At 36.7% G+C, this 27822-nt stretch overlaps 1 protein-coding gene across 1 annotated transcript; it reads left to right on the forward strand.

Moving 5' to 3' along the window:
• The first annotated feature begins 13 nt into the window (after window positions 1–13).
• LOC116163956 lies at window positions 14–26971 on the forward strand. The gene is made up of 5 exons (XM_031478084.1): window positions 14–136; window positions 18106–18417; window positions 23649–23813; window positions 23868–24044; window positions 26692–26971. The coding sequence occupies exons 1-5, from the start codon at window positions 109–111 to the stop codon at window positions 26742–26744; spliced, it is 735 nt and encodes a 244-aa protein (XP_031333944.1). The 5' UTR covers window positions 14–108; the 3' UTR covers window positions 26745–26971.
• The last annotated feature ends 851 nt before the right edge of the window (window positions 26972–27822 follow it).

Genomic DNA, 27822 nt, shown 5'->3' on the forward strand with positions numbered 1-27822 from the left:
GTTATAGGTGGAATTCCCATATAAGTATACTAGTTTACAAAATGTAAAACGCCAATTTCAGTCAGTTCTGTTCAAATTTGATCTGTTTGTAGGCACTCCAGTATAGCCATGAAGATTTTGTACGCAGTTTTATTATGTATGTATTTAAAACTATATTTTCTTGTCTGTTAGCCTACTACAAATATATAGTAGGTACCTGATACAAAGTAACGTATATTACAATGTCACACATTTACTATTATTTATTATTATTGCAGTTAATGATAGCATCGTATGTGCTGTGAATTACGCATAGCCATATTCATACAATACTTGCTAATTTTAATTGCTATACCAAATGTAATAAGTAACATTAGATAGGGACTTACATAATATGAAATACCTACAGTTGGAAACAAAAACAATAGATGCACAGCACTTTTACTACCTAATGATGGAAACGCAGCACTTTTCCTTCAAGTAAAATGTAGGTACTTTATTAACTGTAAGTAATTCGATACTAGGTATAAGTGAATTTCAAAATTGTTAGCGCATTATTTAAAAAATTTAATGGGCGATTACGACCGTTTTTTTTTTACTTCATTGTAGTAGCCCAGACAATTGTGGTCTTAGCATTGAATTTATAGTAGTAGCAATATACAATGGTAGTAGCAAAGAATACTTGTTACTCTTTGGTAAACACACATAAATATACCTAGTCTATGGTTAGTAGCCCTCAACGGATGCAATTTAAAACAAGTTGTAAATCAGCATATGCATGATTAAAGCGCATTTTTGGTAATGCAGGTCAGTATTTTATTAGCGAAGTTTAAAATTATCGATCTCACGAGTAATTTTGGCTGCGTTAAATAATTAATTTTATTTAATTTCAATTAAGGGTACGTCTTCATTTTGTAAAACAAATCACAATCCCCTATCTAACGGTAAAATTATAGCACCTCCGAAACCCATATCGAAATTATTTTCTTCAATTATCGATCTCACAAGTAATCTAACTCAAAATAGACTAGTGCCTGCACATCTACACTATAGCAGAAAGCTTTTAGTGAAAATTTGAATTTTCTAGCTATTGTAGTTGTGGAGATCTCACGCGGACAGCCGGCCTGCCAGCCATAACGAATATAATAGCGTATTTTTTTCAAAAATGCGCTAAAAATGAAATTTCACCATTAGCCCAGTCGTCAGGTATTTTTACCTAAAAATAATTCAAGGAGTTTTGATTTCTGGTGCATGGTGTAAGGTCAAGTGTCAAAAACAACCAATTCATTTTGCGACCTCGAACTCCTTGTGGAAATTGTAAAAAAAATCGTGTTTTGTTGGAAAAATTGATTTTTGGCAAATATTTCGGTTCTCGTGCGTTTTAGGAAAAATATTCACCTATACAAAAATGAAGGGGACAAAATTCTCTTTAATTTATGTCCCATTCATTTTTGCTGTAAAGTTAATTGTTTCGATGCGGCGGGTCTGTAAATGTACCTACAAACTGGGGATGGAAAATAAATGACAGTGGACTATAACTTCTTCCAGTTACTACATTGCAGGCCCCCGCTGCAGGAAAACTGAATTAAAATGCAGTAACGTATGTGGATGCATTAACGGTGACTCCTGCGATAATGCGCAACACTTGATTCCTGAAAATGATGATGAAGATGCGCTCCGATAACTATTATGGGCCAAATAATAGAAGAATTGGATGACGAGCAAGAATGCGAATCTAATGAGGAGAGAAGTGACCTCGGAAGTGATGAATCAGAACCTGAAAATATTGAAAAACCAGGACCATCGAGAAAGACAAAGCGAAGGAAACTCTATTAAATTCGCTTCGTGAATTAGGCCACAGAAAACAAACGAATCAGGAATTTGTATACAATTGCGATAAAAAATACTTACATTTACAGACCCGCTACATCGAAACTATCAACTTTACAGCAAAAATGAATGGAATATAAATTAAAGAGAATTTTATCCCCTTCATTTATTCATCATTAGGTGAATATTTTTCCTAAAACACACGAGAACCGAAATATTTGGCAAAAATAAATTTTTTCAACAAAACACGAGTTTTTTTACAATTTCCACAGGGATTTCGAGGTCGCAAAATGAATATGTTTACCTTACACCATACACAAAGAAATCAAAACTCCTTGAATTATTTTTGGATAGAACCCCTTTTATTGCTCTGACGACTGGACTACATACTGAATTCATAATTGCTTTACCCGCCCATCTGTTCTCATTTCATAAGTTTGTATTTATATTTCTTTCATCTATCAATTGGAGAAAAAAAACTTGAAATGTTCATGATATATTAACGAGGACCCAAGCTCGTTCATAATTTTGGACTTTCTGTCAATTTCGAATTTTCCAATTTTGTTTTCAGTAGTGAGTAGACAATAGTCAAGGGACTAACTCTAACCTAATTTCATATTCAAAGCCCTAACGGATTAAAGTTTGATCATTTGGACTATCTCTCCGTCCGCATGTGATTGTCGCTCGTTGTTTATATTGGTTTGAACAGTTTATTAACGAGCTCCTAGCGAGTTTATAATTTCGCGGTGTCTGTCCGTCCGTAGCACGATATCTCGATAACGAATGGACCGATTACGATGAAATTTTGTAGGTGGATTCTTTATTAAATTTGTAGATCGGAGTTCGTGAATTGGCAATGTAACCCAAAAAATAAGGAAGGCCCTTTTGACATCTCCGTGAATTATGAACCGAATTGCATGAAATTCAATATGCGTACAGCTTTAGCCATATAAAACGCAATTCCAAAAATTGAGCCTAATCGATCAACATTTATAAACCGATTTGCAAACTTTTTTATTTATGAAAGTATTTAAATGAAATTTGATACATAGCCACTTGGAATAAAACCAAATATAACGCCAGTTTCAAAATTTCGTTTTGCGCATGCGCAGTGCCAACTTTGTTATTTATGAAGGGATTTAAATGAAATTGGATACATAGCCACTTGGAATGAAAGCAAATGTAACGCCATTTTCCAAATTTGGTTTTGTGTGGAATGTGCAGTGCCAACTTTCTTATTTATGGAAGCAATTAAATGAAATTTCATACATATACACTTTAAATAAAAGCAAAACTAATATCAGGTTTAAAATTTGGTTTTGCACATGCTATAGCCATACCCAGGAGCTCGTTTTCTATATTTGTTTAGTTTATTTACCTACCGTTAATTTGCGCTTTTGATGAAAACGATATCCTAAACGATAACAAATTATTGCAATGCGTAATTAAAAATGTAATTTCGCTGGGTTAGTACGGTTTGTTCTGTGTTCACCTAGTTTCAATGTGTTTGTTTACTGCGATTTTCCTTCGTATATTTTGTCGGTCCCTCCGTGCACGATAAAACTTTTATTTGTTACTAAGTTGTAAACGTTGATTAACAAGACAAAACGCAAACGGGTAAACGTCATGTTTAAACGCTACTGACTTGTAAAACTGACAGCAGACCTGTAAAACTGACAGCAGACCTGTAAATACTTGATCTGATCGATTTCTGACTTACGCGAATGATAGCGTCAAATTATTTATTTGTTACTCAGTTGTAAACGTTGATTAACAAGACAAAACGCAAACGGGTAAACGTCATGTTTAAACGCTACTGACTTGTAAAACTGACAGCAGACTTGTAAAACTGATAGCAGACCTGTAAAAATTTTACAAGTTAGTAATCTAGTAATTTCATTGGCCAGAATTAATGCGAAGTCTCTGTTACATGGATCACATGATATTTTAGACATTTCTTCAAGATCAATTTAAGAACTAATTATTTACGTTTACAAATGAGTAACAAATAAAATATTGTACATTATACGCCAGGTAATAGTTTTTACTGGCTCTAGGAGATGATAGGCTCGCCTAACGGCTCGCCAGTCAACTTCTCCTATCGCCAGTAAAAACTCACTTACCTGGCTAATAATGTAAAATACTATAACGATCCTCCAAATCGTTTACAATTTTGTATTGTTGTCTCTGTCCGTGTGCACGATAACTTTGTGCGACCCTTTGAAAATTGGTACCTACACATGTTCTATTGATGTTTTTCAGTTACCTACGTAGTTGTAGTTAGATGCTTGCTTTAAGATCTCGAGGATCGGATCTTTATTATCGAAAGTGTTGCGATGTTAGCGTATTTACCTGAAAGCTCATAGGTACTTGCGTGAATTCCGTCTTTTGATTAACGTAAAGTGGGCGAAAAAAATAATTTGTTGACAAAATTCCGGTGTGAGCGATTTCAACATCAAACTTCAAAAAGCGAATTGTCTGTTTTAGAATTTTGAAATTGTCACTTGTAGCTAGTCTTGGTGGTGGTAGAAGAAGTGTGCTTGTTTAGAATGTTTCCAGAGCCCGGATATCTTCTATTTTTTTAGCCAATTCGTTTTGCTTTTGCTAGCGCTGGATTGATAATTTATAGAACGTTGTTTTACAAATTACACTTTCAAACGGTAATTTTAGATGATCCACAACCGAACAATTACAATGACCCGAGTGCTGAGAATGTCACCTGTTAATATACCTAAGCAAGCTTATCACGATCCACCATATTCCGTACAACGCGCCATTCCCCAAAACTTTAAATACTATTATGTATTATTGTATTATTATACAAAACGATAAAGGGATATTTTAACCATTGAGTGAATTAACTTTCACAGATGATTAGTTCCCTTTATCGTCGTGTATAATACAAAACTTTATTTTATAACAGAATTATAAACCATTGTAAAGCTTCTGACAGCTCTGAATTTAATTTAGAGATGTCAAAAATAGTAAGCTTCTGGCTTCACAACCGTCTATAATTACCTGGCGTCGTGATCGTTTCTATAGAAACAGAATTGTCATATATTCTGAACGTCATTTTCGGTACACGTCAACTCGCCAAGGGCGACTCGCCACCGGCCACTCGCCACCGACTGACTCGCCAACGGGACAACTCGCCAACGCGACAACTCGCCAATGCGACAACTCGCCAACGGACGACTCACCACTGCGGCAACTCGCCAACGAAATATTTTTCCCTGTTTAATGTGTCGTTCAAATAACGATGTGATTGTAAAATTTTCTGTTCAAATAATAATTTGCAGAAGATGTCGTTATATCAAAATGCAGTAATAGAAACAGGTATAGGCGGTTGGGTCTTCATTCAAATATTGACTACAATTTTTCGATAAACTTTTTTTACAAAATTAGGGAAATTGACTATTGCATTTGTGGGATGCATTTGTATGACACATTAAACAGGGAAAAATATTTCGTTGGCGAGTTGTCGCAGTGGCGAGTCGTCCGTTAACGAGTTGTCGCATTGGCGAGTTGTCGCGGTGGCGAGTTGTCCCGTTGGCCAGTTGTCGCGTTGGCGAGTTGTCCCATTGGCTAGTCGGTCGGTGGCGAGTCGCCCTTGGCGAGTTGACCGTGTCCCCGTCATTTTATACACAACCATATTTATATTTACCATTGAACTGTATACTGTGTAACTGAAATGGGATCGATAACCAAAATCGCGTGCCGCCTAACGTAGGCTGTGGTAGGTATCCTCATCCTTGTTTGGCCCGTTGTTTGTATAATCATCTTTGTCTGGCACATTGTTTTGTAAAACGCATAAACGCCACGATTAGGTATACCTACCTCTACCTGTCTCTCTTGTCCCGGCGCCCTTGCATCGTGTGTTTACGGGCGATGCCATTCCAGTTACGAGTATCTGGTTCAATGATATTTACACTTAGACCATATAGTACATGGACTGCTATTAGCCCTATGCTTTCAATACAAAATGGATGGTCACGGATAGAGGGCACTGTAGTCGTGGGTATGTGAATCTCAGGGTAAACTAAAGTCGTATGAACACCACTCGGATCGTGTAAAGAGTAGCTTTTATAGTAACCGCGTAGTACGGGAAGCTTTCAATCCTCCTGATTATCTTCTATACGTCCACAAATCGTAATAAGTTTGCTTTTTTGGCATATCTAGGCGATTAATTAATTGACGTTTGTTAATTTATAGGTTGACAGTCTCAAATCGTGTCTAATCGGACAACTTCGGATAGACTCGGTTACCCTGAAACTCACATACCCAGGCGATGTCCTTGACTATATTTTCGTTACAATTAGCAGTCCATGTACTAAATATGGTCTAAGCATTGAACGTGTGTAAAGCGATGTGGTATACAAGATGGAATTTTTTTTAAAATACTGATTTATGAAAAAAAATTATTCTTCGTAATATGTTTTGCTTGCTTGCAAGACTCTATCTTAATTATAATGTAGAATGATAACTTTCAATAGAAAAAAAATTAATTTTATTATTTTTCCAGATTTCTATAAATAAATTTAGATTATTTAAACGTTATTGGTACTTTCAAAGTAAGCAAAAAATATCATGAAGAATAAATTTTTTTCATAAATCAATATTTAAAAAATTGTATACCCCATCGCTTTACACACTGTATATACTCTGTAACTGGAACGGCATCGAGCGCCAAAATCGCGTGCCGCAATGATTTTAGGCAACCAGCATAACGTAGGTAACGGATACCTACCTCTACCCATCTCTCTCTCACAAAAATTCGCCACGGCCCCTGGCAACGGCTGATTACGGGCGATGCCTTTCCAGTTACAGAGTATATAGTTCAATGGGTCTAAGTATTTACAAGCCGTGCTGAGAATTATAGCAACACTGCAGGTAGGACCGATTTCCGAATTCAACTTGACAGATTTCAGGTGTATTTTGGGTGTAATAATCCTATTTACCTGTTTTAACACAGTGAAATTGCGACGATTTGCGTTACTTCGTATTGAATCAACAGAAATTATTATTCAGGTAAGTTGCTAAACGAAATATATCGATTTGTTGTCATAACCTCTAAAGGACGTTACTCATTACTGGACACTTTACAAGTACATGATTTATTCAAGTTCATAATAATAATAATAATAATAATAATAATAATAAATAATATTTTTTATCCGTGCGATTAGTTAACCAGGCTAGACCTGAGTTCTCACAAGAAACACCGATCATAATAATAGTTTATTGACCAACAGAACGCATCCATTTACAGGTCAACTTAAATATATATAGAACATACAAAGCATTGTGCATTAATAACAAAAGAAAATTGAGAGAAAAAAGAAAAGTGAAATTTCAAAAACAAAAAAACAACAAAAAAAAAAAAAAGTTAATAACTGCCCCTGAATACATTTAAAGAAAAACAAATTATAAAATATTGTAAAACTAAGAATACTATATATAATATACCTATCTATTTGACAAGCTTTAGCAAAAAAAAAAAAAGGTAAAGTTACACAAATAATAATTCTACAATAATATATAATGTTATTAAGGCATTAAAATTATTATTAATAATATGCATATAATGTTCGCGTAAAACAATACAAATTGTCTTCAAATTGAATTTAGTATTGCGCCAAGATCAAAATGGTAAATATCGCATGAATTGCATACCTTGTTGAAATGCGCACACATTGTATGAATTGGTGAGCTTCTTAGTATATTGGTATATGGCACTGCACAATAAAAAGTTATTCCAGTACGCGAGGTGTAAGTAGGAACACGAAAATTCAATAAACTTAACAGTACCAAGGAGTCGATCTTATTATGAATTAATTTATACAGAAAAGTCACACTATTCCTAACCCTCCTTTTCTCTAACGAGCAGAAGTCAGATTTGGCTAACAGTAACGAATAAGGGTATCCCCTCTCCGGATATATACCTTCAACTTTATAAAACAAAAATTTTAAAAACTTACGCTGGACGCCTTCTAGCCTAGATATGTCACTTTTAGTGTAAGTATTCCAAATTAATGCGCAGTATTCCATTTTAGAGCGAACGTATGCAAAGTACAAAGAAGTTAGAGCATTGACGTTGGTAAATGATTTGCAGTTACGCATAATGAAGCCAAGTGATTTCATCGCCGAAGAATGTACCATTTTTATGTGATTAGAAAAGGAGAAACTGGCATCAAAGTAGACACCTAGGTCTCTAGTAGACGTAGAACGGTATAATAATTGAGACCCTATGGTATAATCATATTTAATTGGGTGACGTATACGAGAATATGAAATAATCTGACACTTGGAAACGTTTAGTGTAAGATGGTTAACAGTACACCATTTCAAAAGCTTATTAAGTTGAAGTTGAAATGCCCAGCAATCACTCACATTTGATACTGTTGTGTATAACTTCAAATCGTCAGCAAATATCAGCAAGTTACACGTTAAACTTTCACATAAGTCATCAATGAATAACAAAAACAGCAGCGGACCCAAATTGGAGCCCTGAGGGACTCCAGATAACGAATAAAACAACGAAGACCTATGTTGGTTATAAATTACGTACTGAGTACGATTAGTTAGGTACGACTGAAAAAAATGTACGAGACTGTCACTAAATCCGAAACTATTCAGCTTATATAAAAGGATGGAATGTGGGATACGATCAAACGCCTTAGAGAAGTCTGTATATACCACGTCAACTTGACCACGTTTATCGAGACTCTCTGATATGAACTGAGTCAGCGGCATGAGGTTAGTCGTGGTAGACCTACGCTCCATAAAGCCATGTTGATACGGGGAAAGATAACTCTTAACAAGAGGGTAAATTTGTGAGTGTAGGATCATTTCAAATATTTTTGCAAAATTTGACAAAATGCTAACTGGCCTGTAATTTGTAATCTCTGTCGGATCTCCACTTTTTAACACGGGAGTTACCCTGGCAATTTTCCAGATACTTGGAAAGGTAGATGTTCTAAGAGAAAGGTTAAATATGTAGAACACACAAAGGTCTTATAAATATCTGTCGACAATCTCTTACAAGAAAACTGGGAATCTGATCATGCCCAGCGGTATTTTTGTTGGCTAACTTTTTTATAGTGTTGCACACATCCGACTCGGTAACTATGTACAAACTCAAATATGAGCTACACACTACGTGGTCGCCCGGTTTCCCCAAGTAGTAGGTATGTTAGCACGGACATGTCAAGTCGATTTTCTGAAGGAACCTTGTGATTTATTCCCAGGAGTTCACGGTACGGGAATTTGAAGTCTACGCGGCTTCCCTCTTTAAAAGCTTCGTACCTTCACCCACTGGAGTAGCGACCAGTTTACAGTCTGCCATTCCGAATCGCACCTGGAAGTCGTTGATAAGACCTCGCTGATGCACAGCGACTTTACCGCCCTTTTGCTGAAATTAAGTGCCCAAGCGTGTGCTTCACCTCGACCTTTTTCGACAGAAGTTCACCAGTTTAGGAGATCTCGATAAATAACACATTACGATGCAGTTACCAATTTACAGCGTTTCGAATTTTAAAGTCAAATAAAAATGTTATTATCCATTTTTGTAAATGAATAAAATATACATATGTACAATTGTAAGCGGCCTAAGTATCTTTCTTCGGTATTAAAACCACCAACGCGAAACACAGAAGAGAGGAGTAATTTTTCAAGAGTAACAAGACGCCATTAAAACTTATTGACTTTCAAACAACGTTGCCAAACTTCTCAGCATGGCTTGTAATTATAGACGACTGTGTTTTATAACGTGCATTTGAAATAAGAATGACGGATGTCATTAGAATGCACAATCATTTGTTTCACTTTATCTACCTTAACGGTTAAAATGATCACTTTATCTATCCTCACGGTTAAAGAACGGCTTAGCCTACTCATTCAAACCTATTAAAATGTCATTTTAACATATGCTATAAAATAAATGTTATTATTTATTATTAATTAATTTTTACGCACTTCGCTCCACGTCACGCGTCCTCGGAACGTCGCGATCCGTATGCGCCATGGATTAGGCTAGTAGCCCGCAATGTTCAGTTTTTTAGTATATCCCTTCCTTGACTCACTACGAATTTTTTGCCACAAAAAAGGCTAATACAACACCCTATGTATCTTAACGTCAATAATTTGCGTTTTCCGGATTATATCACAACCTATTTTTTTAATATAATTCGAGATATAATTATACATCATATTTTTCAAAATTTTTAAATATAGGTATACATATACATTAATGTAATCAGGAAATGGAATGCAAAAAAATTGACGTTAAGATATATAGGGTGTCGCATTTAAAGAATACCAACTTTGCGTCAAGTCTCAGAAACGGTGGTCCAAAAATGTATTTATACTACACCAATGGATTCTACGTACAAATGTCTAGAGTGGCAGTTTTTACCGTTTTTTAGCGCATTTTTGCAAATTTATTTGTAAGAAGTAGCATTTAATCTCACTTTGGCTGGCTGGCTGGCTGGCTGGGCGGCTGGCTGGCAGCAAATGTGGGCGCGTAGAAGAGGCAACGGGTGTACGTGTATCTACAAGGCCGTGTAATTTGTAAACCTTGGGGGCAGGGCTACATGATGTGGGGTTGGCGACATCTGGGCGTCATCCTCGAGCGTAGTAGGTATATTAACGTGAAGGTTTTTCAGTTTTTTCCTATCTTCTACTACAGTTTTGGTCCGATTCTTTTCAAATTGGTGTCGTCGGAAAGATGTTGTAAACGCGCACAACTCCTGCGTGGCGGAATTTTGTTTTTTGCCCTAGGGGCGAAATTAACGACCTTTTGCAAGGCGCGCGCGCGCGTCTTCGAGAGGTAGTCAACTTCGGGCACCTTTTACCTTCCGTTGCGAATTCTGTCACGCGTTTTAACCTTTCGTAAATCTCGAATGGCTGTCTCTCTTTCTCGTGTCGCCAATAGAAGCTCGAGCAATGAGAAGTGCCCCCCAAAAATTAAGTACTATCTTGTGGAAGGTTTTTAGCGAGATCCACCAAAATGTGGGTGTAATATAAGTATGCACCGAAAAAGGAAATGTGGTTGTTGTTGGTCGTAGTCGCGACCAGTCGTCGTTTTGATTAGGTACTGGTTGGTTCAGGTGGCACTGTTTATAATTTAATCCTCCAAACTAATATTCATCATGTCAAAGTAAGGGAAGATTTATTCTCTACAACATGTCAAATTCAAAATACAACTTGTACTACTAAAAAACACGTACTAAATTTGGTGCCCTTAAAACCAGTTCACCAATATTCAAAAAAAAGCTCAATATTTGACGTTAAATATTTCAGCTGACAAAATTAATAAAAAATGCAATTATTTAACAGTCAAGGCTAAAATGATGATCTGCAACATTCCAACCCCCGTAAATCAATTACTGGGTTGATTTACTAATGACATCCAGAACTGCAAGCTTAGATGCAGGTCTCTGAAGAAGTCGATCATTTGTTCGTATTTCTGCTCTCCGTACTTGACCGTCTTTACCAGGAAAAACTTTCTCTACTATTCCCCGTATCCATTGTTTTCGATGAACATCGTCTTCACAAATGATTACTAGATCTCCTACTTTGATCGGCTCCTTCTTTTCAAACCACTTTGTTCTCCTGGTTAGTATAGGTAAATATTCTCTTATCCACCTACGCCAAAAATGATTTTTTAAAGCATTTGCCACTCTCCATTGCTTTCGAAACGTCCATAATTTTTCGTCTGGCGTATAAGGTGATTGTATAACATTTGTATCTCCAATTAAGAAAGAATTTGGTGTTAATGGATGTTCTTCTAATGCTGACACAGGTACATGAGTCAATGGTCTAGAGTTCACCATGTTTGCTGCTTCAAGCAAGTAACTGCGTAATGTTTCAACCCTCGGAGCTACTTCCTTTAACGAATGTTTGAGAACTCTTTTAATAGATCGCACTAGTCGCTCCCAACATCCACCCGCTGATGGATTGGAAGGACAATTAAACAGCCATTCTATTCCTTTCATTGTGGATTCCGATATTATGGCATCTTTATTATACAAATTTTCAACTGTCATCAACTCACCCTTCACTCCGAGGAAATTAGATCCGTTGTCTGATCGGATTCTAACTGGAACTCCTCTCAAATTCATAAAGTTTCGGAGGCATATGATACAAGAATCTGTCGATAAGTCTTGTGCAATTTCGAGATGTACTGCACGAATCGTCAAGCAAGTAAATAATGCCACCCACCTCTTTTCACGTCTTCTTCCAATTGTAACATGAACAGGTCCAAAATAATCTAGTCCGGTGTACGTAAACGGTCGAATGTTTGGAGTTAGGCGATCTAGTGGTAACTGTCCCATTTGTGGCACCTCTGGTTGAGCTGTTTCATTTTTACATTGCTGACATTGGCGTTTAGATGACCTTACTAAAACACGTAAATCGTTAATCCAAAATTTTCGCCGAATTTCACAAATGATCAATTCTTCGTTTTGGTGGTGACATAAACGATGATAATGACTGATGACAAGTTTTGTGACTGGATGTTGTTTTGGTAAAATTATAGGTCGCTTGGTCCTCATTGGTAGTGTAGGAGCGTTGTCAATTCGTCCATTTAATCTAATAATCCCATCTTCATCCAAGGCTGGTGTCAACTTATATATATCGCTTGATTTGCTGATAGGAACACAATTAGTCAGTGAATCGTATTCTTCGTGAAAAGTTTCCATCTGTACAGTTCTGAATATCAAAATTTCAGCCTGTCTTACTTCCTCAACTTTTAGTTCACCTGTATGCAAATTCATGTTGGAAGCTTTAGCTTTTAAATTCTTTACAAAACGTATCATCCAAGCAGCTGTACGTAAAACTTTGAAATAACTCGAGCTATTTGCAAAGTTAAATTGAATCATATTTTCACGAATCATCATAACTACATGTTTTGGTGGTTGTAGTTCTAGGTCTTCATCATTTACTACATGACAATCTGTTTGATGAGGCCATTTACTTTTGTCTTGCTTCAACCATTCTGGTCCGTTTATCCACCTTCTATTAGGTTTGAAGTGAGGTGGATAAATGTCACGTGTCGCATCATCAGCAGCATTTTCATGTGTTGAAACCCAGTTCCATTGAGTGGGTTCTGTTGAATCCAAAATTTCACCCACTCTATTAGCAACGAATGTCTTGTATTTTCTTCTGTCATCCTTGATCCAATGAAGTACCGTTTTAGAATCGCTCCAAAATGTCGATTTTGAAATAACAAAACTGTGAGATCTCAAAACAGTTTTATACATTCTAACTCCAAGAATTGCTGCCTGCAATTCGAGCCTTGGGATGGAAAGGTATTTGACAGGTGCGCATTTAGTTTTCCCCATGACGAATGATACTGTAACTTCATCTTGCGAAGTAACTCGAAGGTAGCACACTGCTGAAAAAGCGACTTCACTCGCATCTACAAATATGTGAAGTTCAACAGCTTTTGGCATCCGCAGTCCCTTTGAGTAACAACGTGTAATACGAAATTGGCTAACCTTTGTTAATTCTCGACTCCATGCACACCATCGCTCGTAAAGATGTGTAGGAATTGGTTGATCCCATTCTACACCAGACCTCCATACAAGTTGCAAGAGTACCTTCATGTATACAAGAAAATCCGCTAAGAATCCGAACGGATCATATACTGACATGACAATCGCTAAAAATTCTCTCTTTGTTGGAATTCTTTCACAAGTGATTACTGTCGATTCTAAACGATTAAACTTCAAGTTGAATTTGAACTCGTCAGTGGATGTGTCCCATACCATGCCCAGTATCTTATCACATGTAGGGGATTTGTCCAAGTTCATATCCACTTGATATAGTTGATCACCTTGTTCCTGATTCAAGATCGAAGTAACCTTTCTTGAATTTGATATAAAACCTCGTAATTCAAAACCACCAGCCATCTCAATATTTTTAACCATCATGGATACAGTTATTGCCTGTTCATCGGTGTGAAAGCTATTAACGTAATCGTCAACGTAATGTCGTTCAATAATTGCTTTGGCCGCTTCGTGATGACTTTCTAGATACTGTGTTGCATGAAAGTTTTTGACATATTGAGCTGTTGTCGGTGAAGATGTGGATCCAAATATCATAACTAACATCTTATATACCTCAATTTCGCCAGTTTTATCATTTCTCCATAAAAATCGTTGAGAGTTTTGGTCTTCTTCACGAATTATCACCTGGTGAAACATCTCCTTGATGTCAGCACATACCCCAACTTGACCTTCACGAAATTTAGATAAAACCGTGAGGAGTGGCTGATTTAGATCTGGACCTGTCAACAATGATGAATTAAGGGATGTTTCTCCAACTTTAGCCGCGGCATCAAATACAAGTCTGAATTTTCCAGGCTTATTTGGATTCAGTACACCGAAATGTGGTAAATACCAAGTCCGTGGAGTAATTTCAACAACCTCTTCAGATGACAATTTACGAGCATATCCTTTCTGCACGTAGCTGACAATAGTTTCCTTGTACTTCATACCGTAAACAGGTTCTTTTTTCATCTTGTTTTCAACATTTCTCAATCGACTGACTGCCATTGGGTAACTATCTGGTAAAACTATGTCATCGTTTTTCCATAATAGACCACTTTCATAACGACCTTTGACCTTTTTTGTTGTTGATTCCAATAGTTGACGCGCTCGAACCGTTTCAGAAGACTCTCTTGGTGTTGTTGATAGTTCAACACCAAAGTTTTCAGTGGTAAAATACTCTTTCACAATAGCATGTATGTCGTCAAAATACCCTCTCACATGAAACATTCTTCCTGGACTTGATTGTATCTCATTGTCAACTGTTCTTCCATAAATTATCCAACCAAGAGGACTTTCTGCAACAATAGGTCCATTTGATGTTTGTTGAATCTTTCTGTTCGATAATCCCAAATGACAAAAGTCCAATCCTATTAATAGCTCTGGTCGGGCGTCAGTATAGCTGGCAATAGGAAGATTTTGTAAGTTGTCATATTTGGAATGAAGCTGATTCATGTCTACAGTTTGCATTGGAAGACAAAGATTGTTTACAGTACACACATTCCTCATCTCGAACACTTCGGCATTGTTATGGACTCCAGATATATTAAATTTAACGATTTCAGTTTCTTCAGAACTACAGTGGTCTCCGAACCATTGGAGATTCAACTTTCGCATAGGTCCCTTCAACTTCAAACGTACAGCTACGGTTCTCTTGATAAGGCTTACGCTTGATCCCTCATCAATCAATGCATACGTGGAAACAACTTCTCCTCTATTGTATAATTTTACTGGAACTACTTTAAACAACACCTTGGATTCATTTGCTTTCAACGCAGCATGACAGGATACTTCCATATTTAAAACCGTTGGCGTAGATTTATTATCTTGACATTCACTGTGTAATTGAGGATGATGAACTCTGTTACATCCATTCTTATTGCAAGACTTTCTAATGCGGCACATTCTAGTAGAATGTCCAAATTTCAAACAAGAAAAACACAATTTCTTTTCTGTTACTAACTTCCATTTATCATCTGTAGATTTATTCAAAAAATCCGGGCAGTTAGCGATGAAATGGTTCTTTTCGCATAAGACACAGTTCATTTCTTTCTTACTTGTAACGTTGGAAGTGTGAAGCATTTGATATTTCTTGGGTGTCGTCTTTTTCTCTGTCGGAGAAATCAAAGAATTGCACACAGGAACTCTGGCTATGTTGTCGGCTTTAACTTCAATCCAGTTACTAAAATCTAATATAGACGGGACACCAGTCAGTGAGCTAATATGAGAGGCCCATGCAATTCTCATATTCATTGGGAGCTTTAAGATCAACTCATTAAGCAGTGTGGGATTGGCAAGCTGATGTTGACTAGAACAAGTCAACATAAAGTGACTAAAGTTGATCACTTTGTCAGCAAAAGGAATAATCTGTCCCACATTATTTTCACAGATTCCGGGAATGTTCTTCAACATAGTAATTTGTGCGTCCACTAAAAGTTCTGGTCGACCAAACCTGCTATACAATCTCTCCATGATCTTCTCCGCCATGTCGTCGTGAATTAATAACCACTGAACAAGCTCACGAGCTTTCCCTTGCAAACTACTGTTTAGTCTCGTTGTATTTTCTGAAGAAGTATATGCAAACTCTGTCGTAGTTCTTTTATACTCTGCATTGAAAACCAGCCAGTCACAAGGATTTCCATCAAACTTTGGCAATGCTACTAAATACTTTCTGACAGGTAACGATGGATGCTGTTGCCAATATACAGGGTTATTTGGGTAAACAGAAAAACTAGGAATTGAACATGAAGGTGTTGACTGTTGGTGCGTAGAATTTCTTGTCGGAGTTATCGAAGGCGAAGGCGTATCAAGCTGTGCAGGTAATGTTACTGGGACTGTATTATTCAGTATAGCTGATGATCGAGTTGTAGGAGGGACTTCAATTTTCATCGTTCGCTGAACTTCAGCTAGTTGTCGATTTGTAGCTTCCAGCTTCTGATGAAGTTCATTATTCTTCTCTTCCATCCTTGTCTGTACCTCTGTATTTTGCATCAGCTGTGCTTGCATCAATGTAATCTGATTCGTAAGTCCTTCCAAAAGTGATGTAACCCTAGAATCTTCCATTTTGATTGTTACATCCAAGTCTTTGTCGTCGTTTGAATCGTCAGATAAACTTCCAGTAACAAATTCCTCGAGGTAAGGTGGTGGACGCCCATTATTCAACCGCTCACTCTTCTTTGGCATAAATGACTATTAGAATGTCAAATTTAAGAATAAAAATGTTGTTGGTCGTAGTCGCGACCAGTCGTCGTTTTGATTAGGTACTGGTTGGTTCAGGTGGCACTGTTTATAATTTAATCCTCCAAACTAATATTCACCATGTCAAAGTAAGGGAAGATTTATTCTCTACAACATGTCAAATTCAAAATACAACTTGTACTACTAAAAAACACGTACTAAATTTGGTGCCCTTAAAACCAGTTCACCAATATTCAAAAAAAAGCTCAATATTTGACGTTAAATATTTCAGCTGACAAAATTAATAAAAAATGCAATTATTTAACAGTCAAGGCTAAAATGATGATCTGCAACAGTGGTAGCCTCCGACATGATCTTACTGATGGTGGAGTCAAATCTTCAAACGCGAATTGCGGGTGAACGGGACGTCGGAAGTGGGTACCGTCAAAGGGAATGTGGTAGCCCCCAACACGATCTTACTGATGGTGGAGTTAAATCTTCAAACGCGAATTGCGGGTGAACGGGACATCGGAAGTGGGTACCGTCAAAGGGAATGTGGTATCCTTCGACAAGATCTTTTATTCATGGTTGAGTAAAAAGTGGCTAATAGAATACTGATCTGCCACACAAAAATGCGCTGAAGTCCCTTCGATCTCACACGAGGACTTTGATAATTTTTCTATCTTACATGGGTAATATGATACGATAACATTCCAAAAAGTTCGAACTTTTCGTATTCGCCCTGTATCTTAAAAACAAACGTAGCTAGATTGATTCTGTTTGTGTCATTAAAAGTTTCCCAAAAAAGTGGGTCGCGAAAACCGTAAGTCTCTATCTTCATAAACGGCTAATATACACCGCAGTCTCAACCAAAATAGAACATACGGTACGTATACGTACATATAACATAACCTGGTGTTTCCCAGCTTTGCTGCAAACAAAAACCAAATAAAATCATCAACGATCACCACCAGCATTATACTTAAGTTGGAGTACGTATAAATGTATAATCAAAGAGTATATTTCGTTGTAGGTATACTCTTTTGGTATAATGGATAGCAGATTTTGGTACACCTTTGATTACCTATAACAAAAACTGCTATTGCAGCCCAGTATGAAATTTGAGTAAAACTGATCTACCTACCGTTAGTTTTAGCGCGATTAAACGATGAAATATAATTCCAAACATGCGCATTTACCATCTTCCGGAATTGATGGTTTGTCGATATCTGTTCACTGTTGTACCTATAAGTAGTGTTACATCCACCTGTTGAATGTGTGTTGAGTTGGTTAAAGGTGAAGTTTTAAAAGTTTGCCATGCCATACCCCAAAAATATTGTGTACCTACTGTGTTATTTAAATGATTTTTTGTACTACAGAGTAAGTGAAGCTTTCTACTTCACTTTTGTTATATTGGAAAATTAACGCGATTTGCAAAATTTTCAATTAGGGACGGCTGCATAGTGACTAAGTGAACTTCTTTATTAGGCAGTCACCGAGTCACCTGATTCAAATTTTGACAATCTCGCGTTATTATATAATCAATAACTTATTGCAATATTTCTTGTAGTTATACCTTCAATTTACAATCAAAGGCAATCCAATACATTGCTTCAAGCCTTACAAGCAGACTCTGACACAATTATATTTGACGACGACGATGAATTTACAAGGAATAACAAGCGGGCCGGTTTTAATTGGAATAACATTTTTCAAGACACTATAGGGCGTACTACATTGGCCGTGCCAGGTATGGAAACAACGCCAAGCCCCTGCGAACAACGATGCCAAATAACTCCTCAGTACAATCCTGTTTGTGGAAGTGATGATATGACTTATAGCAACCCTGGCCGTTTTAGATGTGCACAAAAGTGTGGCAAACGTATGTCTATATTTTAGAATTTTCTGTTTATTTAGGTATCTGAAAATTCTGTTTCTAGATATAAGCCTTATCCACTATGGGGTTTGCACTTCATCTTTGGTACTACTCAGAACCTAGAAGCAACTAAGATTAACAAGTTCATACGTACCTATAGTTACAATCAAATGCACGGTGGAAAATTGGAGAGGTGTTCGATTTGCTAATTAATTTATGAAGCAGTATCATGGTGACTGCAATGTAAGAGAGAAAAATAAAAATCGCCATCGCACATCATTTAAAACAGCGGGGAAAACCGAAAAAGACTAAATTTAAATTTTACACAAACATTTCCGTGGCTGCATAACCGTTCAGGAATGATTTGTGCATGTTTTTCGGCAATATCCTCCTCAATGGCTTTTTAATTCTTATTATTCCTGAACAACCGCGTTTTTTTATAGGAAATTACATGATTTGTTATTTGCACAAAACAAATTTTTTTGCGTCTTGTACAGTCATTACCAATAATGTAGATTGGTGCAAAACAATCTTAAAAGCAAGAATGAAAATACGTATAGGCTATAACGGACGCCGGTCCACTTGTTCGAACCATGTATTTAAACGTATTACGGAAACACATACACTTAAATACTTATTATTCTTAAACGGTTGAAAAATAGACATGTACTGAATTTCTTGTGAGAAATTTGGTCCTCTATAATTCAAAAGATTTCTTTGTATATCTTTCGGTCTTCCCTGCGTTCTCAATCAAATGGACGCGATCGTGATTTTCGTAAGGAATCACCACCATACAATTTTAATAGAAGAAGTGTGATAACTGAGCCCAAACTGCCACCTGCCGACAATACGTTGGATTAACTTTGTGCTTGTACTAAAGATCTCTTATTTTACACCGTGGTTGCATCACATGCCATATTTTTATGTATTTATTTATTATTTAAAGAAAACTTCAGTATTGATTACTGGGTGGTTTGTGGAAATAAACCTTGCCACGCCAAGCAATAAGTAGATAGGTATATTATTTTTAGCGGCTAGAGCGAATGAACTATTTATATCTAATTTATGTATATTGTTGATTTTTGTAACAATTGTGGCGATTGGATTGTGTAAACGAATGGGATGGGGGAAAGTGCTCTTAAATTTTATTAGGCACCGTTCATATCCCCCGGAAGGTGAGAATGATGTTGGCACATTAGCAATAAACAATAATGGTTGGATTATTTTAAATTTTCCGGACGAGACTCCATTATTACCATAACCACACTTTTATTCTTTTCCACCCCATCCCCGTTCGTCGCCACAGAATTTTAATAAAATACATACATACGCTTGCTTTCATAGTTTATTCTGTCTAACACAACACAATAAATCGATATGAATATATTGCTTAATAATGACAGATTAGTTTTAGAGCAGTCCGTAATGTTACGTAATAAAATAATTAGTTAACGTCCACGTTATTTAAAAACCATTTTCAAATTCTGTGTTAAATTCTAATCATAATAAAAATAATTCAAAAATTGATTTAAAAAAATACTGTTCCATTGAAAAAATCAACTTGTTGACACACCCTGTATATTTTCTCTTTAGTACGCAAATGCGCAAAGATAAATTATGATAGATAGGACGTGTCCGAGCTTTTTTTTTAAAACCAAACATCTGATTTTTATATGAATTTGTTCCCCATTTTAGCACTGTATATTCCGAAAAGGAAAGTCTATGATGGAATACAATACCCAAATCCGTGACTGATGTATATAACAGTTAAACCAAAGAGTAACTAATAATTATTAAGTACTTGCTCTTTGCTTAAACTTTAGAGAAGTAAACTGAATGTCATTTTATTGGTATGAATGCAAAAGAAGTTGAAAAACTGCTTTGCGTTTGAGCATGTTTAAGCAAAGGGCACCATTTACTATTTATTTGGGCTGGGAGGTAAATGCAATCATCATCAATAAAATAGGTACCACATATTGATGTAAAAATCTTTAAATCGTCGGCGAACAATAGTGTTACAAGAAAGTGAAGAAGGCAAATCATTAACGAAGATTAAAAACAAGGTGGGATTCAAACAGTCAAAGAAGCGAAGTAGAGAAGCAAATTTTGTCCCAATTTGTTAAGCACCATGTTGTGATCCACCTGCTCAAATGGTTTGAATAAGTCAATATATACAGGGTGGTGACTTGCGTAACGCATCATAGGGATTTCAATGAAAAATTCATAACATGCGATTATTGGCTCCCCAAATTATTTTAGAGCAAAAATGTAGTAAAGTTTTTTTGTAGAAAAAATGTTTTTACGCCAATCAACCGTATTAGTTTTCAATTTTTTGCATAATAAAGACGGAAAATTGGAAAAATACAACCCCCATTTTTTCAATTATGCCATGGTGTTTTATAATATAAAAACTACGCCAATATCCGTCATGCCATGGAATATCTGCTATAAAACAAATCAAATTCTATCAGAAAGTATTATATTTAGAACAGCGAATGCAACATAAAAGAAGACCAAATTACTAAAAACGGTTTCCTAATATAACAATTTACAATAAATGTTCGAATAAATCACCATTAACTGCAATACAGTAACCAAGTCGATCATAAAATCCATTTCGAACTGCTGCTAATTGATAACTGGATATCTTTTACTTTTAGAAAATTCCATGGCATCGCAGATTATTGAAAAAGATGCCAGTTTTATTTTTGATTGAAACCTAATACGGTTGATTGAGGTAAAAAAAATTTTCTAAAAAAAACTTTAATACATTTTTGCTCTAAAATAATTTGGGGAGCCAATACGCATGTTATGAATTTTACATTGAGATCCCTATAGCAGGCCTTCCACGTGCATTCATTTCATCGAATTTGGAGTGTACACTCCTGCAAACAGACAAAGTTCGAACGTGGAAGTGGTCATCGCGCAGAGTTTGCATCGTTCTTGGTGCGGAGCGAAGAGTTTTGCCAATCCTAAATTCTTGGCGCGGAGCGATGCTTGGCGCGCACGTGGATGTGGTTGTCGTGTCGCTCCTGGAGTTAAGACAAAAGTGAGATAGATTTACGCATTGTAGTATATGAGGAACCGAAAACGCATATCGTTGTTTTCGCGTGCACAATCGTACCTGTATTAATTGTTCGCCAAGTTTGTACGAACCATGTGCGAACGTGGAATTGTGGTGTTTCAACATTCTGGTCCAAGTTCGAAGACATGGCGTTAATTCAAAGTTCGATGAAATGAATGCACGTGGAAGGCCTGCTTAAGACTACAATAGGTATATACCTACGTTTAGATGGTTACTTGCAGAATGTTTAGATAGATGTCGGTTAATGTTGCTAGGCAACATTTCCAGTCTCGTAAGCTTTTACCAGTTTTACCACTTTAGCGGGCGACGCTAAATAAAATGGTGCTGCGTTTTATGGAAAGATACAATATATACAAAACGGTAGCCGAAGTGCACGCGGCGAGCGCTGTCGTCGGACTCGGAGTGAACGCAGACGGCAGAATGCGGATCAGCGGATGCGGCAGGTCGACCGTGGCGCGAAGTCGAGGTTGTTTCTTGCCGTCAAAGCAGGAATTTCGTTGTAGAATTCGGAGTTGTGTTCTGCTTTTTAAGTGGATGTATGATGTAATATAGTCCATTCGTTATTGCTATTCCGATATGTAATTAACCCCACTAAATGCAGCGTTAACTTTTTTTTTACCTCACGTCGTCGATTAAACATAAACAATCCTGTCGAACAAACTGCAACGCGTTATTGTTGTCGTGCAGGATAAAAATGAACAAATTAAGCTTTTGTTTATACACTAATGTTGTTTACGCCTACCGTATGCCAATTAAACTGCAGTTCTAAAAATTTTATGGAATGTTTTATGGGAATTTGTATGGGGTTTGAGTATTAAGCAGATCACTTGAGTTTTAGGTAGATATGTAAGATGACTATTTTAAAATTTTAAAATTGGTGAAATTGCAATCTGTTATGCGGGTATAACAAGTCTCTGGTACAACCATGTACCTACAACATCCTAGTCAAAAATGATATGGTATGAAATAATAGTTATATGTATGTATCAAGGGCGATATTTATGCCGAGGGCGACAGTGCCCGAGGGCCTCTGGCCCAAGGGATTGTAAGTCGCCCGAGTAATGCCTGAGGTCCATACAAAATGTTATTTTTCATCGTTCCAAATAATGCAATTTCCAATATAGGTACAATTAATGTAATTATTATTGTTTGCCAACTTTAAAGTGCTTCATACGAATCAAGTAGCATCTTTTTTTATATATGACTCCGTCAATATAGTTGACAGCCAGTTTGAGGGCATAATGAGATGACAATCCATTATGCCCTCGGGTGTCATAGACTGCTTTATATTTCTCATATAACAGATATAATTGGCATATAATAGGCAAATGAAAAATAATAGTGTATGTACTGTACATTATATACCAAGGTAGAGAAGTCTAGTAATATTGCTTGAGCGCCAAGATTACATCCCCAGTAACTCGAGTTGCTCGAGGATGTGTGTTTGCCACCCTAAGGATGGGCCAACATAAATAAAACGCTGGAAATTGGGGAGAATGAGATTTAATTAAAAACGTTAATAACAAAAACAATCAAATTCAAATCAGGGTTGCCCTCTTTTAATCACACGGGAATAGCTCTAGGGACTTCAATGATTACAATGAAGGAAATGTACCTACTCAATAAACTCAATTCCTTTCTTACTTCTTTTCGAATCAATTTTACATTATAATAGTTTTCAACTCAGTTTTAAACTTGTAAACTAAAATTATGCGTGCTATCATAACAATATGTATATAATAGGTACATACCTAGTACTATTGTAAACTCATTTCCAACTTGAATAGCACATAGCAGTTACAATGCAATACTATCTATAGAGAAAATGTCCAATCTATGCTATGCGTTAACCTAGTGTATAACGTCCGTTGTATAAAATTAATTAGTGCCTCATTTGGTACATTATATGTTTCCATTTCCGAGTAAAACAATAGCAAAGTTAGTAAGGGGGAGGGGTTCCATACTAAGCACAAGCACCTACTATAGGAAATCGAATCCCAAGATTGGCAAGGTATTTGCAACTTAACTGGTGTAGGTATATATTTACACAAATAGTGTAGGTATACTGTCAGTATCTCTGCTCTTTTTTTACCTTGTAATGTACCCGCTTAGGTATACATACTATGAATATTAAATGTTTTTTCATTTTTAGTGTTTCCAATACTACCTTTCGTCCACAATCAAAGGCATTTCCATAACCACCATTCACATGGATATTCTGACTATAGCGATTACGATCATGGCTATGATGATGCGTTCGACGGCGTCGTCCAACGGAGTGGTTTTAATGAGAATAGAATGCCTCAAGACAATAGCTGTAATTTTGAAATATATAGATTTACCTAACAAAATAATTGTGACTATGTTTTAGTTGCTACCCCCACAAGAAGACCTATTAGTACTACAACTGGAGCAGCTACACGAACGAGACCGAGTGCTTGTGAAGAGCGGTGTCCAGTAGCCCCCCAGTATAGTCCGGTTTGTGGTAGTAATGGTGTGACCTATAATAATATTGCACGATTTCAGTGTGCCCAAAGATGTGGACGAAGTAAGTGTTATGTATTGTTTCTAAATAAACAACAACATATATTGATTAAACAAAACACGGTTCTAGGACACTACGCCGACCGTGCCCACATCACCGACCCGTGTGCAATGGACACTAAGCCGAACGTGACCACAACGCCAACTATTCGAAAAACCAGGCCCCTCATACTCTGTCCAGGTTCATTAAGAATATTTGTATGAATTTGCATTTTAAAAAAGTTTTAAAAAATGTCCTATAAAACTACAAATTACCTAATATCCAAAGCTGCTTTGTTTCACACTCCGTCCAGTTTCATTAAGAATTTTCGTATGAGTTTGTAGTTCGAAAAGAGTTAAAAAAATATTCTAAAATCTAAACCTACAATAACCTAACGTCAAAAGCTGCTTGGTGTTGCACACCCGCCAGATTCATTAAGAACTGTTGTATGACTCGACGTTATGGTCACGTTCGGCTTAGTGTCCCTGTACACTTGGCGATGTGGGGACGGTCAGCGAAGTGTCTGTCGGCGTAGTGTCCCTAGTCGGCGATATGGACCATCAAAAAATCGTGTCGGCGTTGTGGGCATTCGGCGAAGTGCCCCGGCCCCCAAAACACAAGCCTCGCTCGCATGAAATTAAATTTTTACGGATTTACGGTTCAGCTCTTATCGATTTTTTCGAAAACACCATGAATGTTACGACGTTGTATTCAAAAACCTTTTTTCTCTCTTGTAACAGATTTTTGATATTTTTTCAATATTAACAATTGCGGCACCCTCAAATACCAAAAATATCATGTATTTTTACAATTATTTATGCCAAATTAAAATTAATAATTACGACTTGTCGTACAACAAATCGTGCCGTCTGTAAGGCGTTTTAGTCTTTATTTTTATTATTCGCACCAAATTGTGATTTTTTAACACAACGCGATGTATAGCAAAGACGATAAGTTTGAAATATTAACATGGTAGGAAGGGTGCTGGTAAGTGGTAACAGTTTAAGAACTGAACGGCTCCAGTTTGTCGCATGTAATGTTGGTTGCCCAGTCATCTGTTCCGTGTTCCATGCGTTTTGTGATGTATGCTAAAGCAAAGAGTATACCTATTGTTGATATTTGCACAGCGGCGGGAGAAAGTAAAGAGGAAAAGATCAAAATCAGAACACTACGACACATACATTTATTGTATATCGACAACGACAACTTGTACAGCGCATACTAACTGCGCAAGTCTATTAGCAGGTGCGCTAAGTAAAGATTACCAACTTAACACCTATATACTCTTTGGCTAAAGTCACTAGATATAGAAAGTACCGAAATCCATTGCACTCGTGTCTTAGAGAGAGAACGCATGATTTTTGTCAAAAAATGGCGGAAGTTACCAGATTCTAGTAACCTTGATGTTGGGGATTGTTCTACCTGTTTGGAGATATCATGTCAATGAATTTTCTTTCCCTAATAAATCAAATATATAATAGCGGGTTGTTGTGTTTCAGGTTGTAAAAAAGTAATGTTAAAGGTGTGAGGTTGTTTGCTTTACCAAGTGGTGAAAGGAATGAAAAAAGGAAACAATTATGGTTAGACTTCAATAACCTTCCCAAACACACGCTCTATTTTAGAACATAATATCCGCTGCGGACTTGCAGATGGTCCACAGTAGTTTAATACATATGAAAGTAAAAACAAGTAAAAAGGTTTTGGCCCTAAGGCGAGTAACTTCAGCGCATTTTCCATAAATTGATCAATACTTCCCCAAAGACCATACCTATGTACGCTATGTTTTTCATTACTAGAGGCATATATGGTTAAAATTTTAAAGAAACATCTTCATAAATAAGAAAGTTGGCATTGTGTTGTCTGCGCATGCGCACATCTGATTTTTACTATATGCGATATATTTGCCTTTACTACAAGTATCAGTGATTAAAATTTCAACAAAATATATTAATAAATAAAAACTTCGTTGGAAAATGCGCTAAAAAACACACTACGGAGTGTGAATCTGCCCTTGTATCCTCGAAGGTTAATCGCCCGAATTTATCACTTAATGTTAAGAGTTGTCAGCGCAGAGGAAACATGCGTTTGCTATCATTAGTCCTATAAGCCCTAGCGCACACGGAGCGACTGTTCTGCAACACAGTTCCAAACCAGTTGCGCGTGCAACTGTTTTGTGACCTCGACAATGTATTGGAGTGGGAAAGCGCGTCCTGTGACTATCAAATAATCTAAAAATCCAATATGGCGCCCATTTAACTTTAGGAAGTTGGTATAAATGTTCCTCAAAAGTAGCCATTTTGATTTTTTTTACATCAATTCTAAATTAAGCGTATCAAAGATAGTAACATTTATATAAAACTTTTTTGTACCTATAAGTATCTCTTATACTTTCGATGATATAAGACATTCAAGGAAATGCCCAATTTTAGTTTTTTTGGATTTACGTCGAACCTATGCGACATTTTGAATTTCCACAAGCAAATTTTAAATAAGCATCTAAATCTGCAAAACATTTCCCATTTAACCAATTCTCTATCTTTAATAATAAGAAAGTTACCCATGCAATCCCACGTGATCTGGGCCACACTGTATATGTACTTTTATTTTCTCTTTGTTAATTTTTAAATACTTAATCTCAAAGGTTTTTATTAATCTTTGCATATGTTTTTAGATATCGAAATTGCCCGATATGGAGTATGCTCTTCAACTTTGGCACTCGCTTGAAAATGGTACGACTGTTCGACTCAATCAAACACTCAAAATCGAGATGTTTATAGTTATCTACCTACTAATAATACTCTATCGAGTGATAACGTAAGGTGGTTGTTAAATAACAGTGGGTGGGAAGCCATCCTGTAATCGGAATTAAACTTTGTTTATTAACTATTGACAAATGACAAATACATATGAATTTTTTTATACCTGCCAGTACAATACAAAAATTGAAAAAATTATTTTGCATTTCTACCGTTTCACAACCATTCCTTAGCTCCTCGCGTTATCTATTATTGGTTTTCTAGGGAAGTCGCACAGTCACACGTAGTTTGTATATAGGTACCTACCTACTTGATATATATCGAGCGGTGAGCTAACAATTTTGGATGGGTCAATCTTGTCCCCTCAATCAATCAAACAATTATAATGGAAGCGTTATGCGAAGGACCTGAATAACATCACAATATTGCGAGAGGCGGCGCAGCTGACTGTATAATGATGGAAACTTTCGCATTGGAGTGGATTATGCTTCATTAGCAACAATATTTTGCTGCTGATAGTTTTTCAGAACTTAAAGGGTACCATTCACATGCGGATATGTACGACGGACAGATCCGCGTTGAGCTACACACAGGCGGATATGGCTTTACACAGATCACGGACAAATCTCACTAGACGAGCAGGCGGCTTTCTGTCACTATTTAAGTTCTGTAGTAGTAGCCCCTGGGTCGTGTTGTTTTGAATGCTGTGGTAATTGGTATAGATCATAAGAAGAATCTGACAATAATTGGAGGATATATAGTTTTATTTGAAGATACGAAAAGGAAGAGACTGTGGTCAAAACAGTGGTTCCTGAAACGAAAAAAGTACTCTCATATGAGTTTACTTAGAGAATTGGAAACGAGAGAGTTTCATGATTTGCACAATTTTTTTGCGCATGGACAATGAGACAATTGAAACTTTATTAAAACATGTTCGTCCAGCTATTGGGAGGAATGATACCCACATGAGGCAGTTACCAGTAGAGAGCGATTAATTGCCACGCTACAGTACTTAGCAACTTGAAGGAATTTTGAAGACCTAAAAT

This window comes from Photinus pyralis, unplaced genomic scaffold, assembly GCF_008802855.1.
Source record: "Photinus pyralis isolate 1611_PpyrPB1 unplaced genomic scaffold, Ppyr1.3 Ppyr1.4_LG2, whole genome shotgun sequence".
Taxonomy (NCBI): domain Eukaryota; kingdom Metazoa; phylum Arthropoda; class Insecta; order Coleoptera; family Lampyridae; genus Photinus; species Photinus pyralis.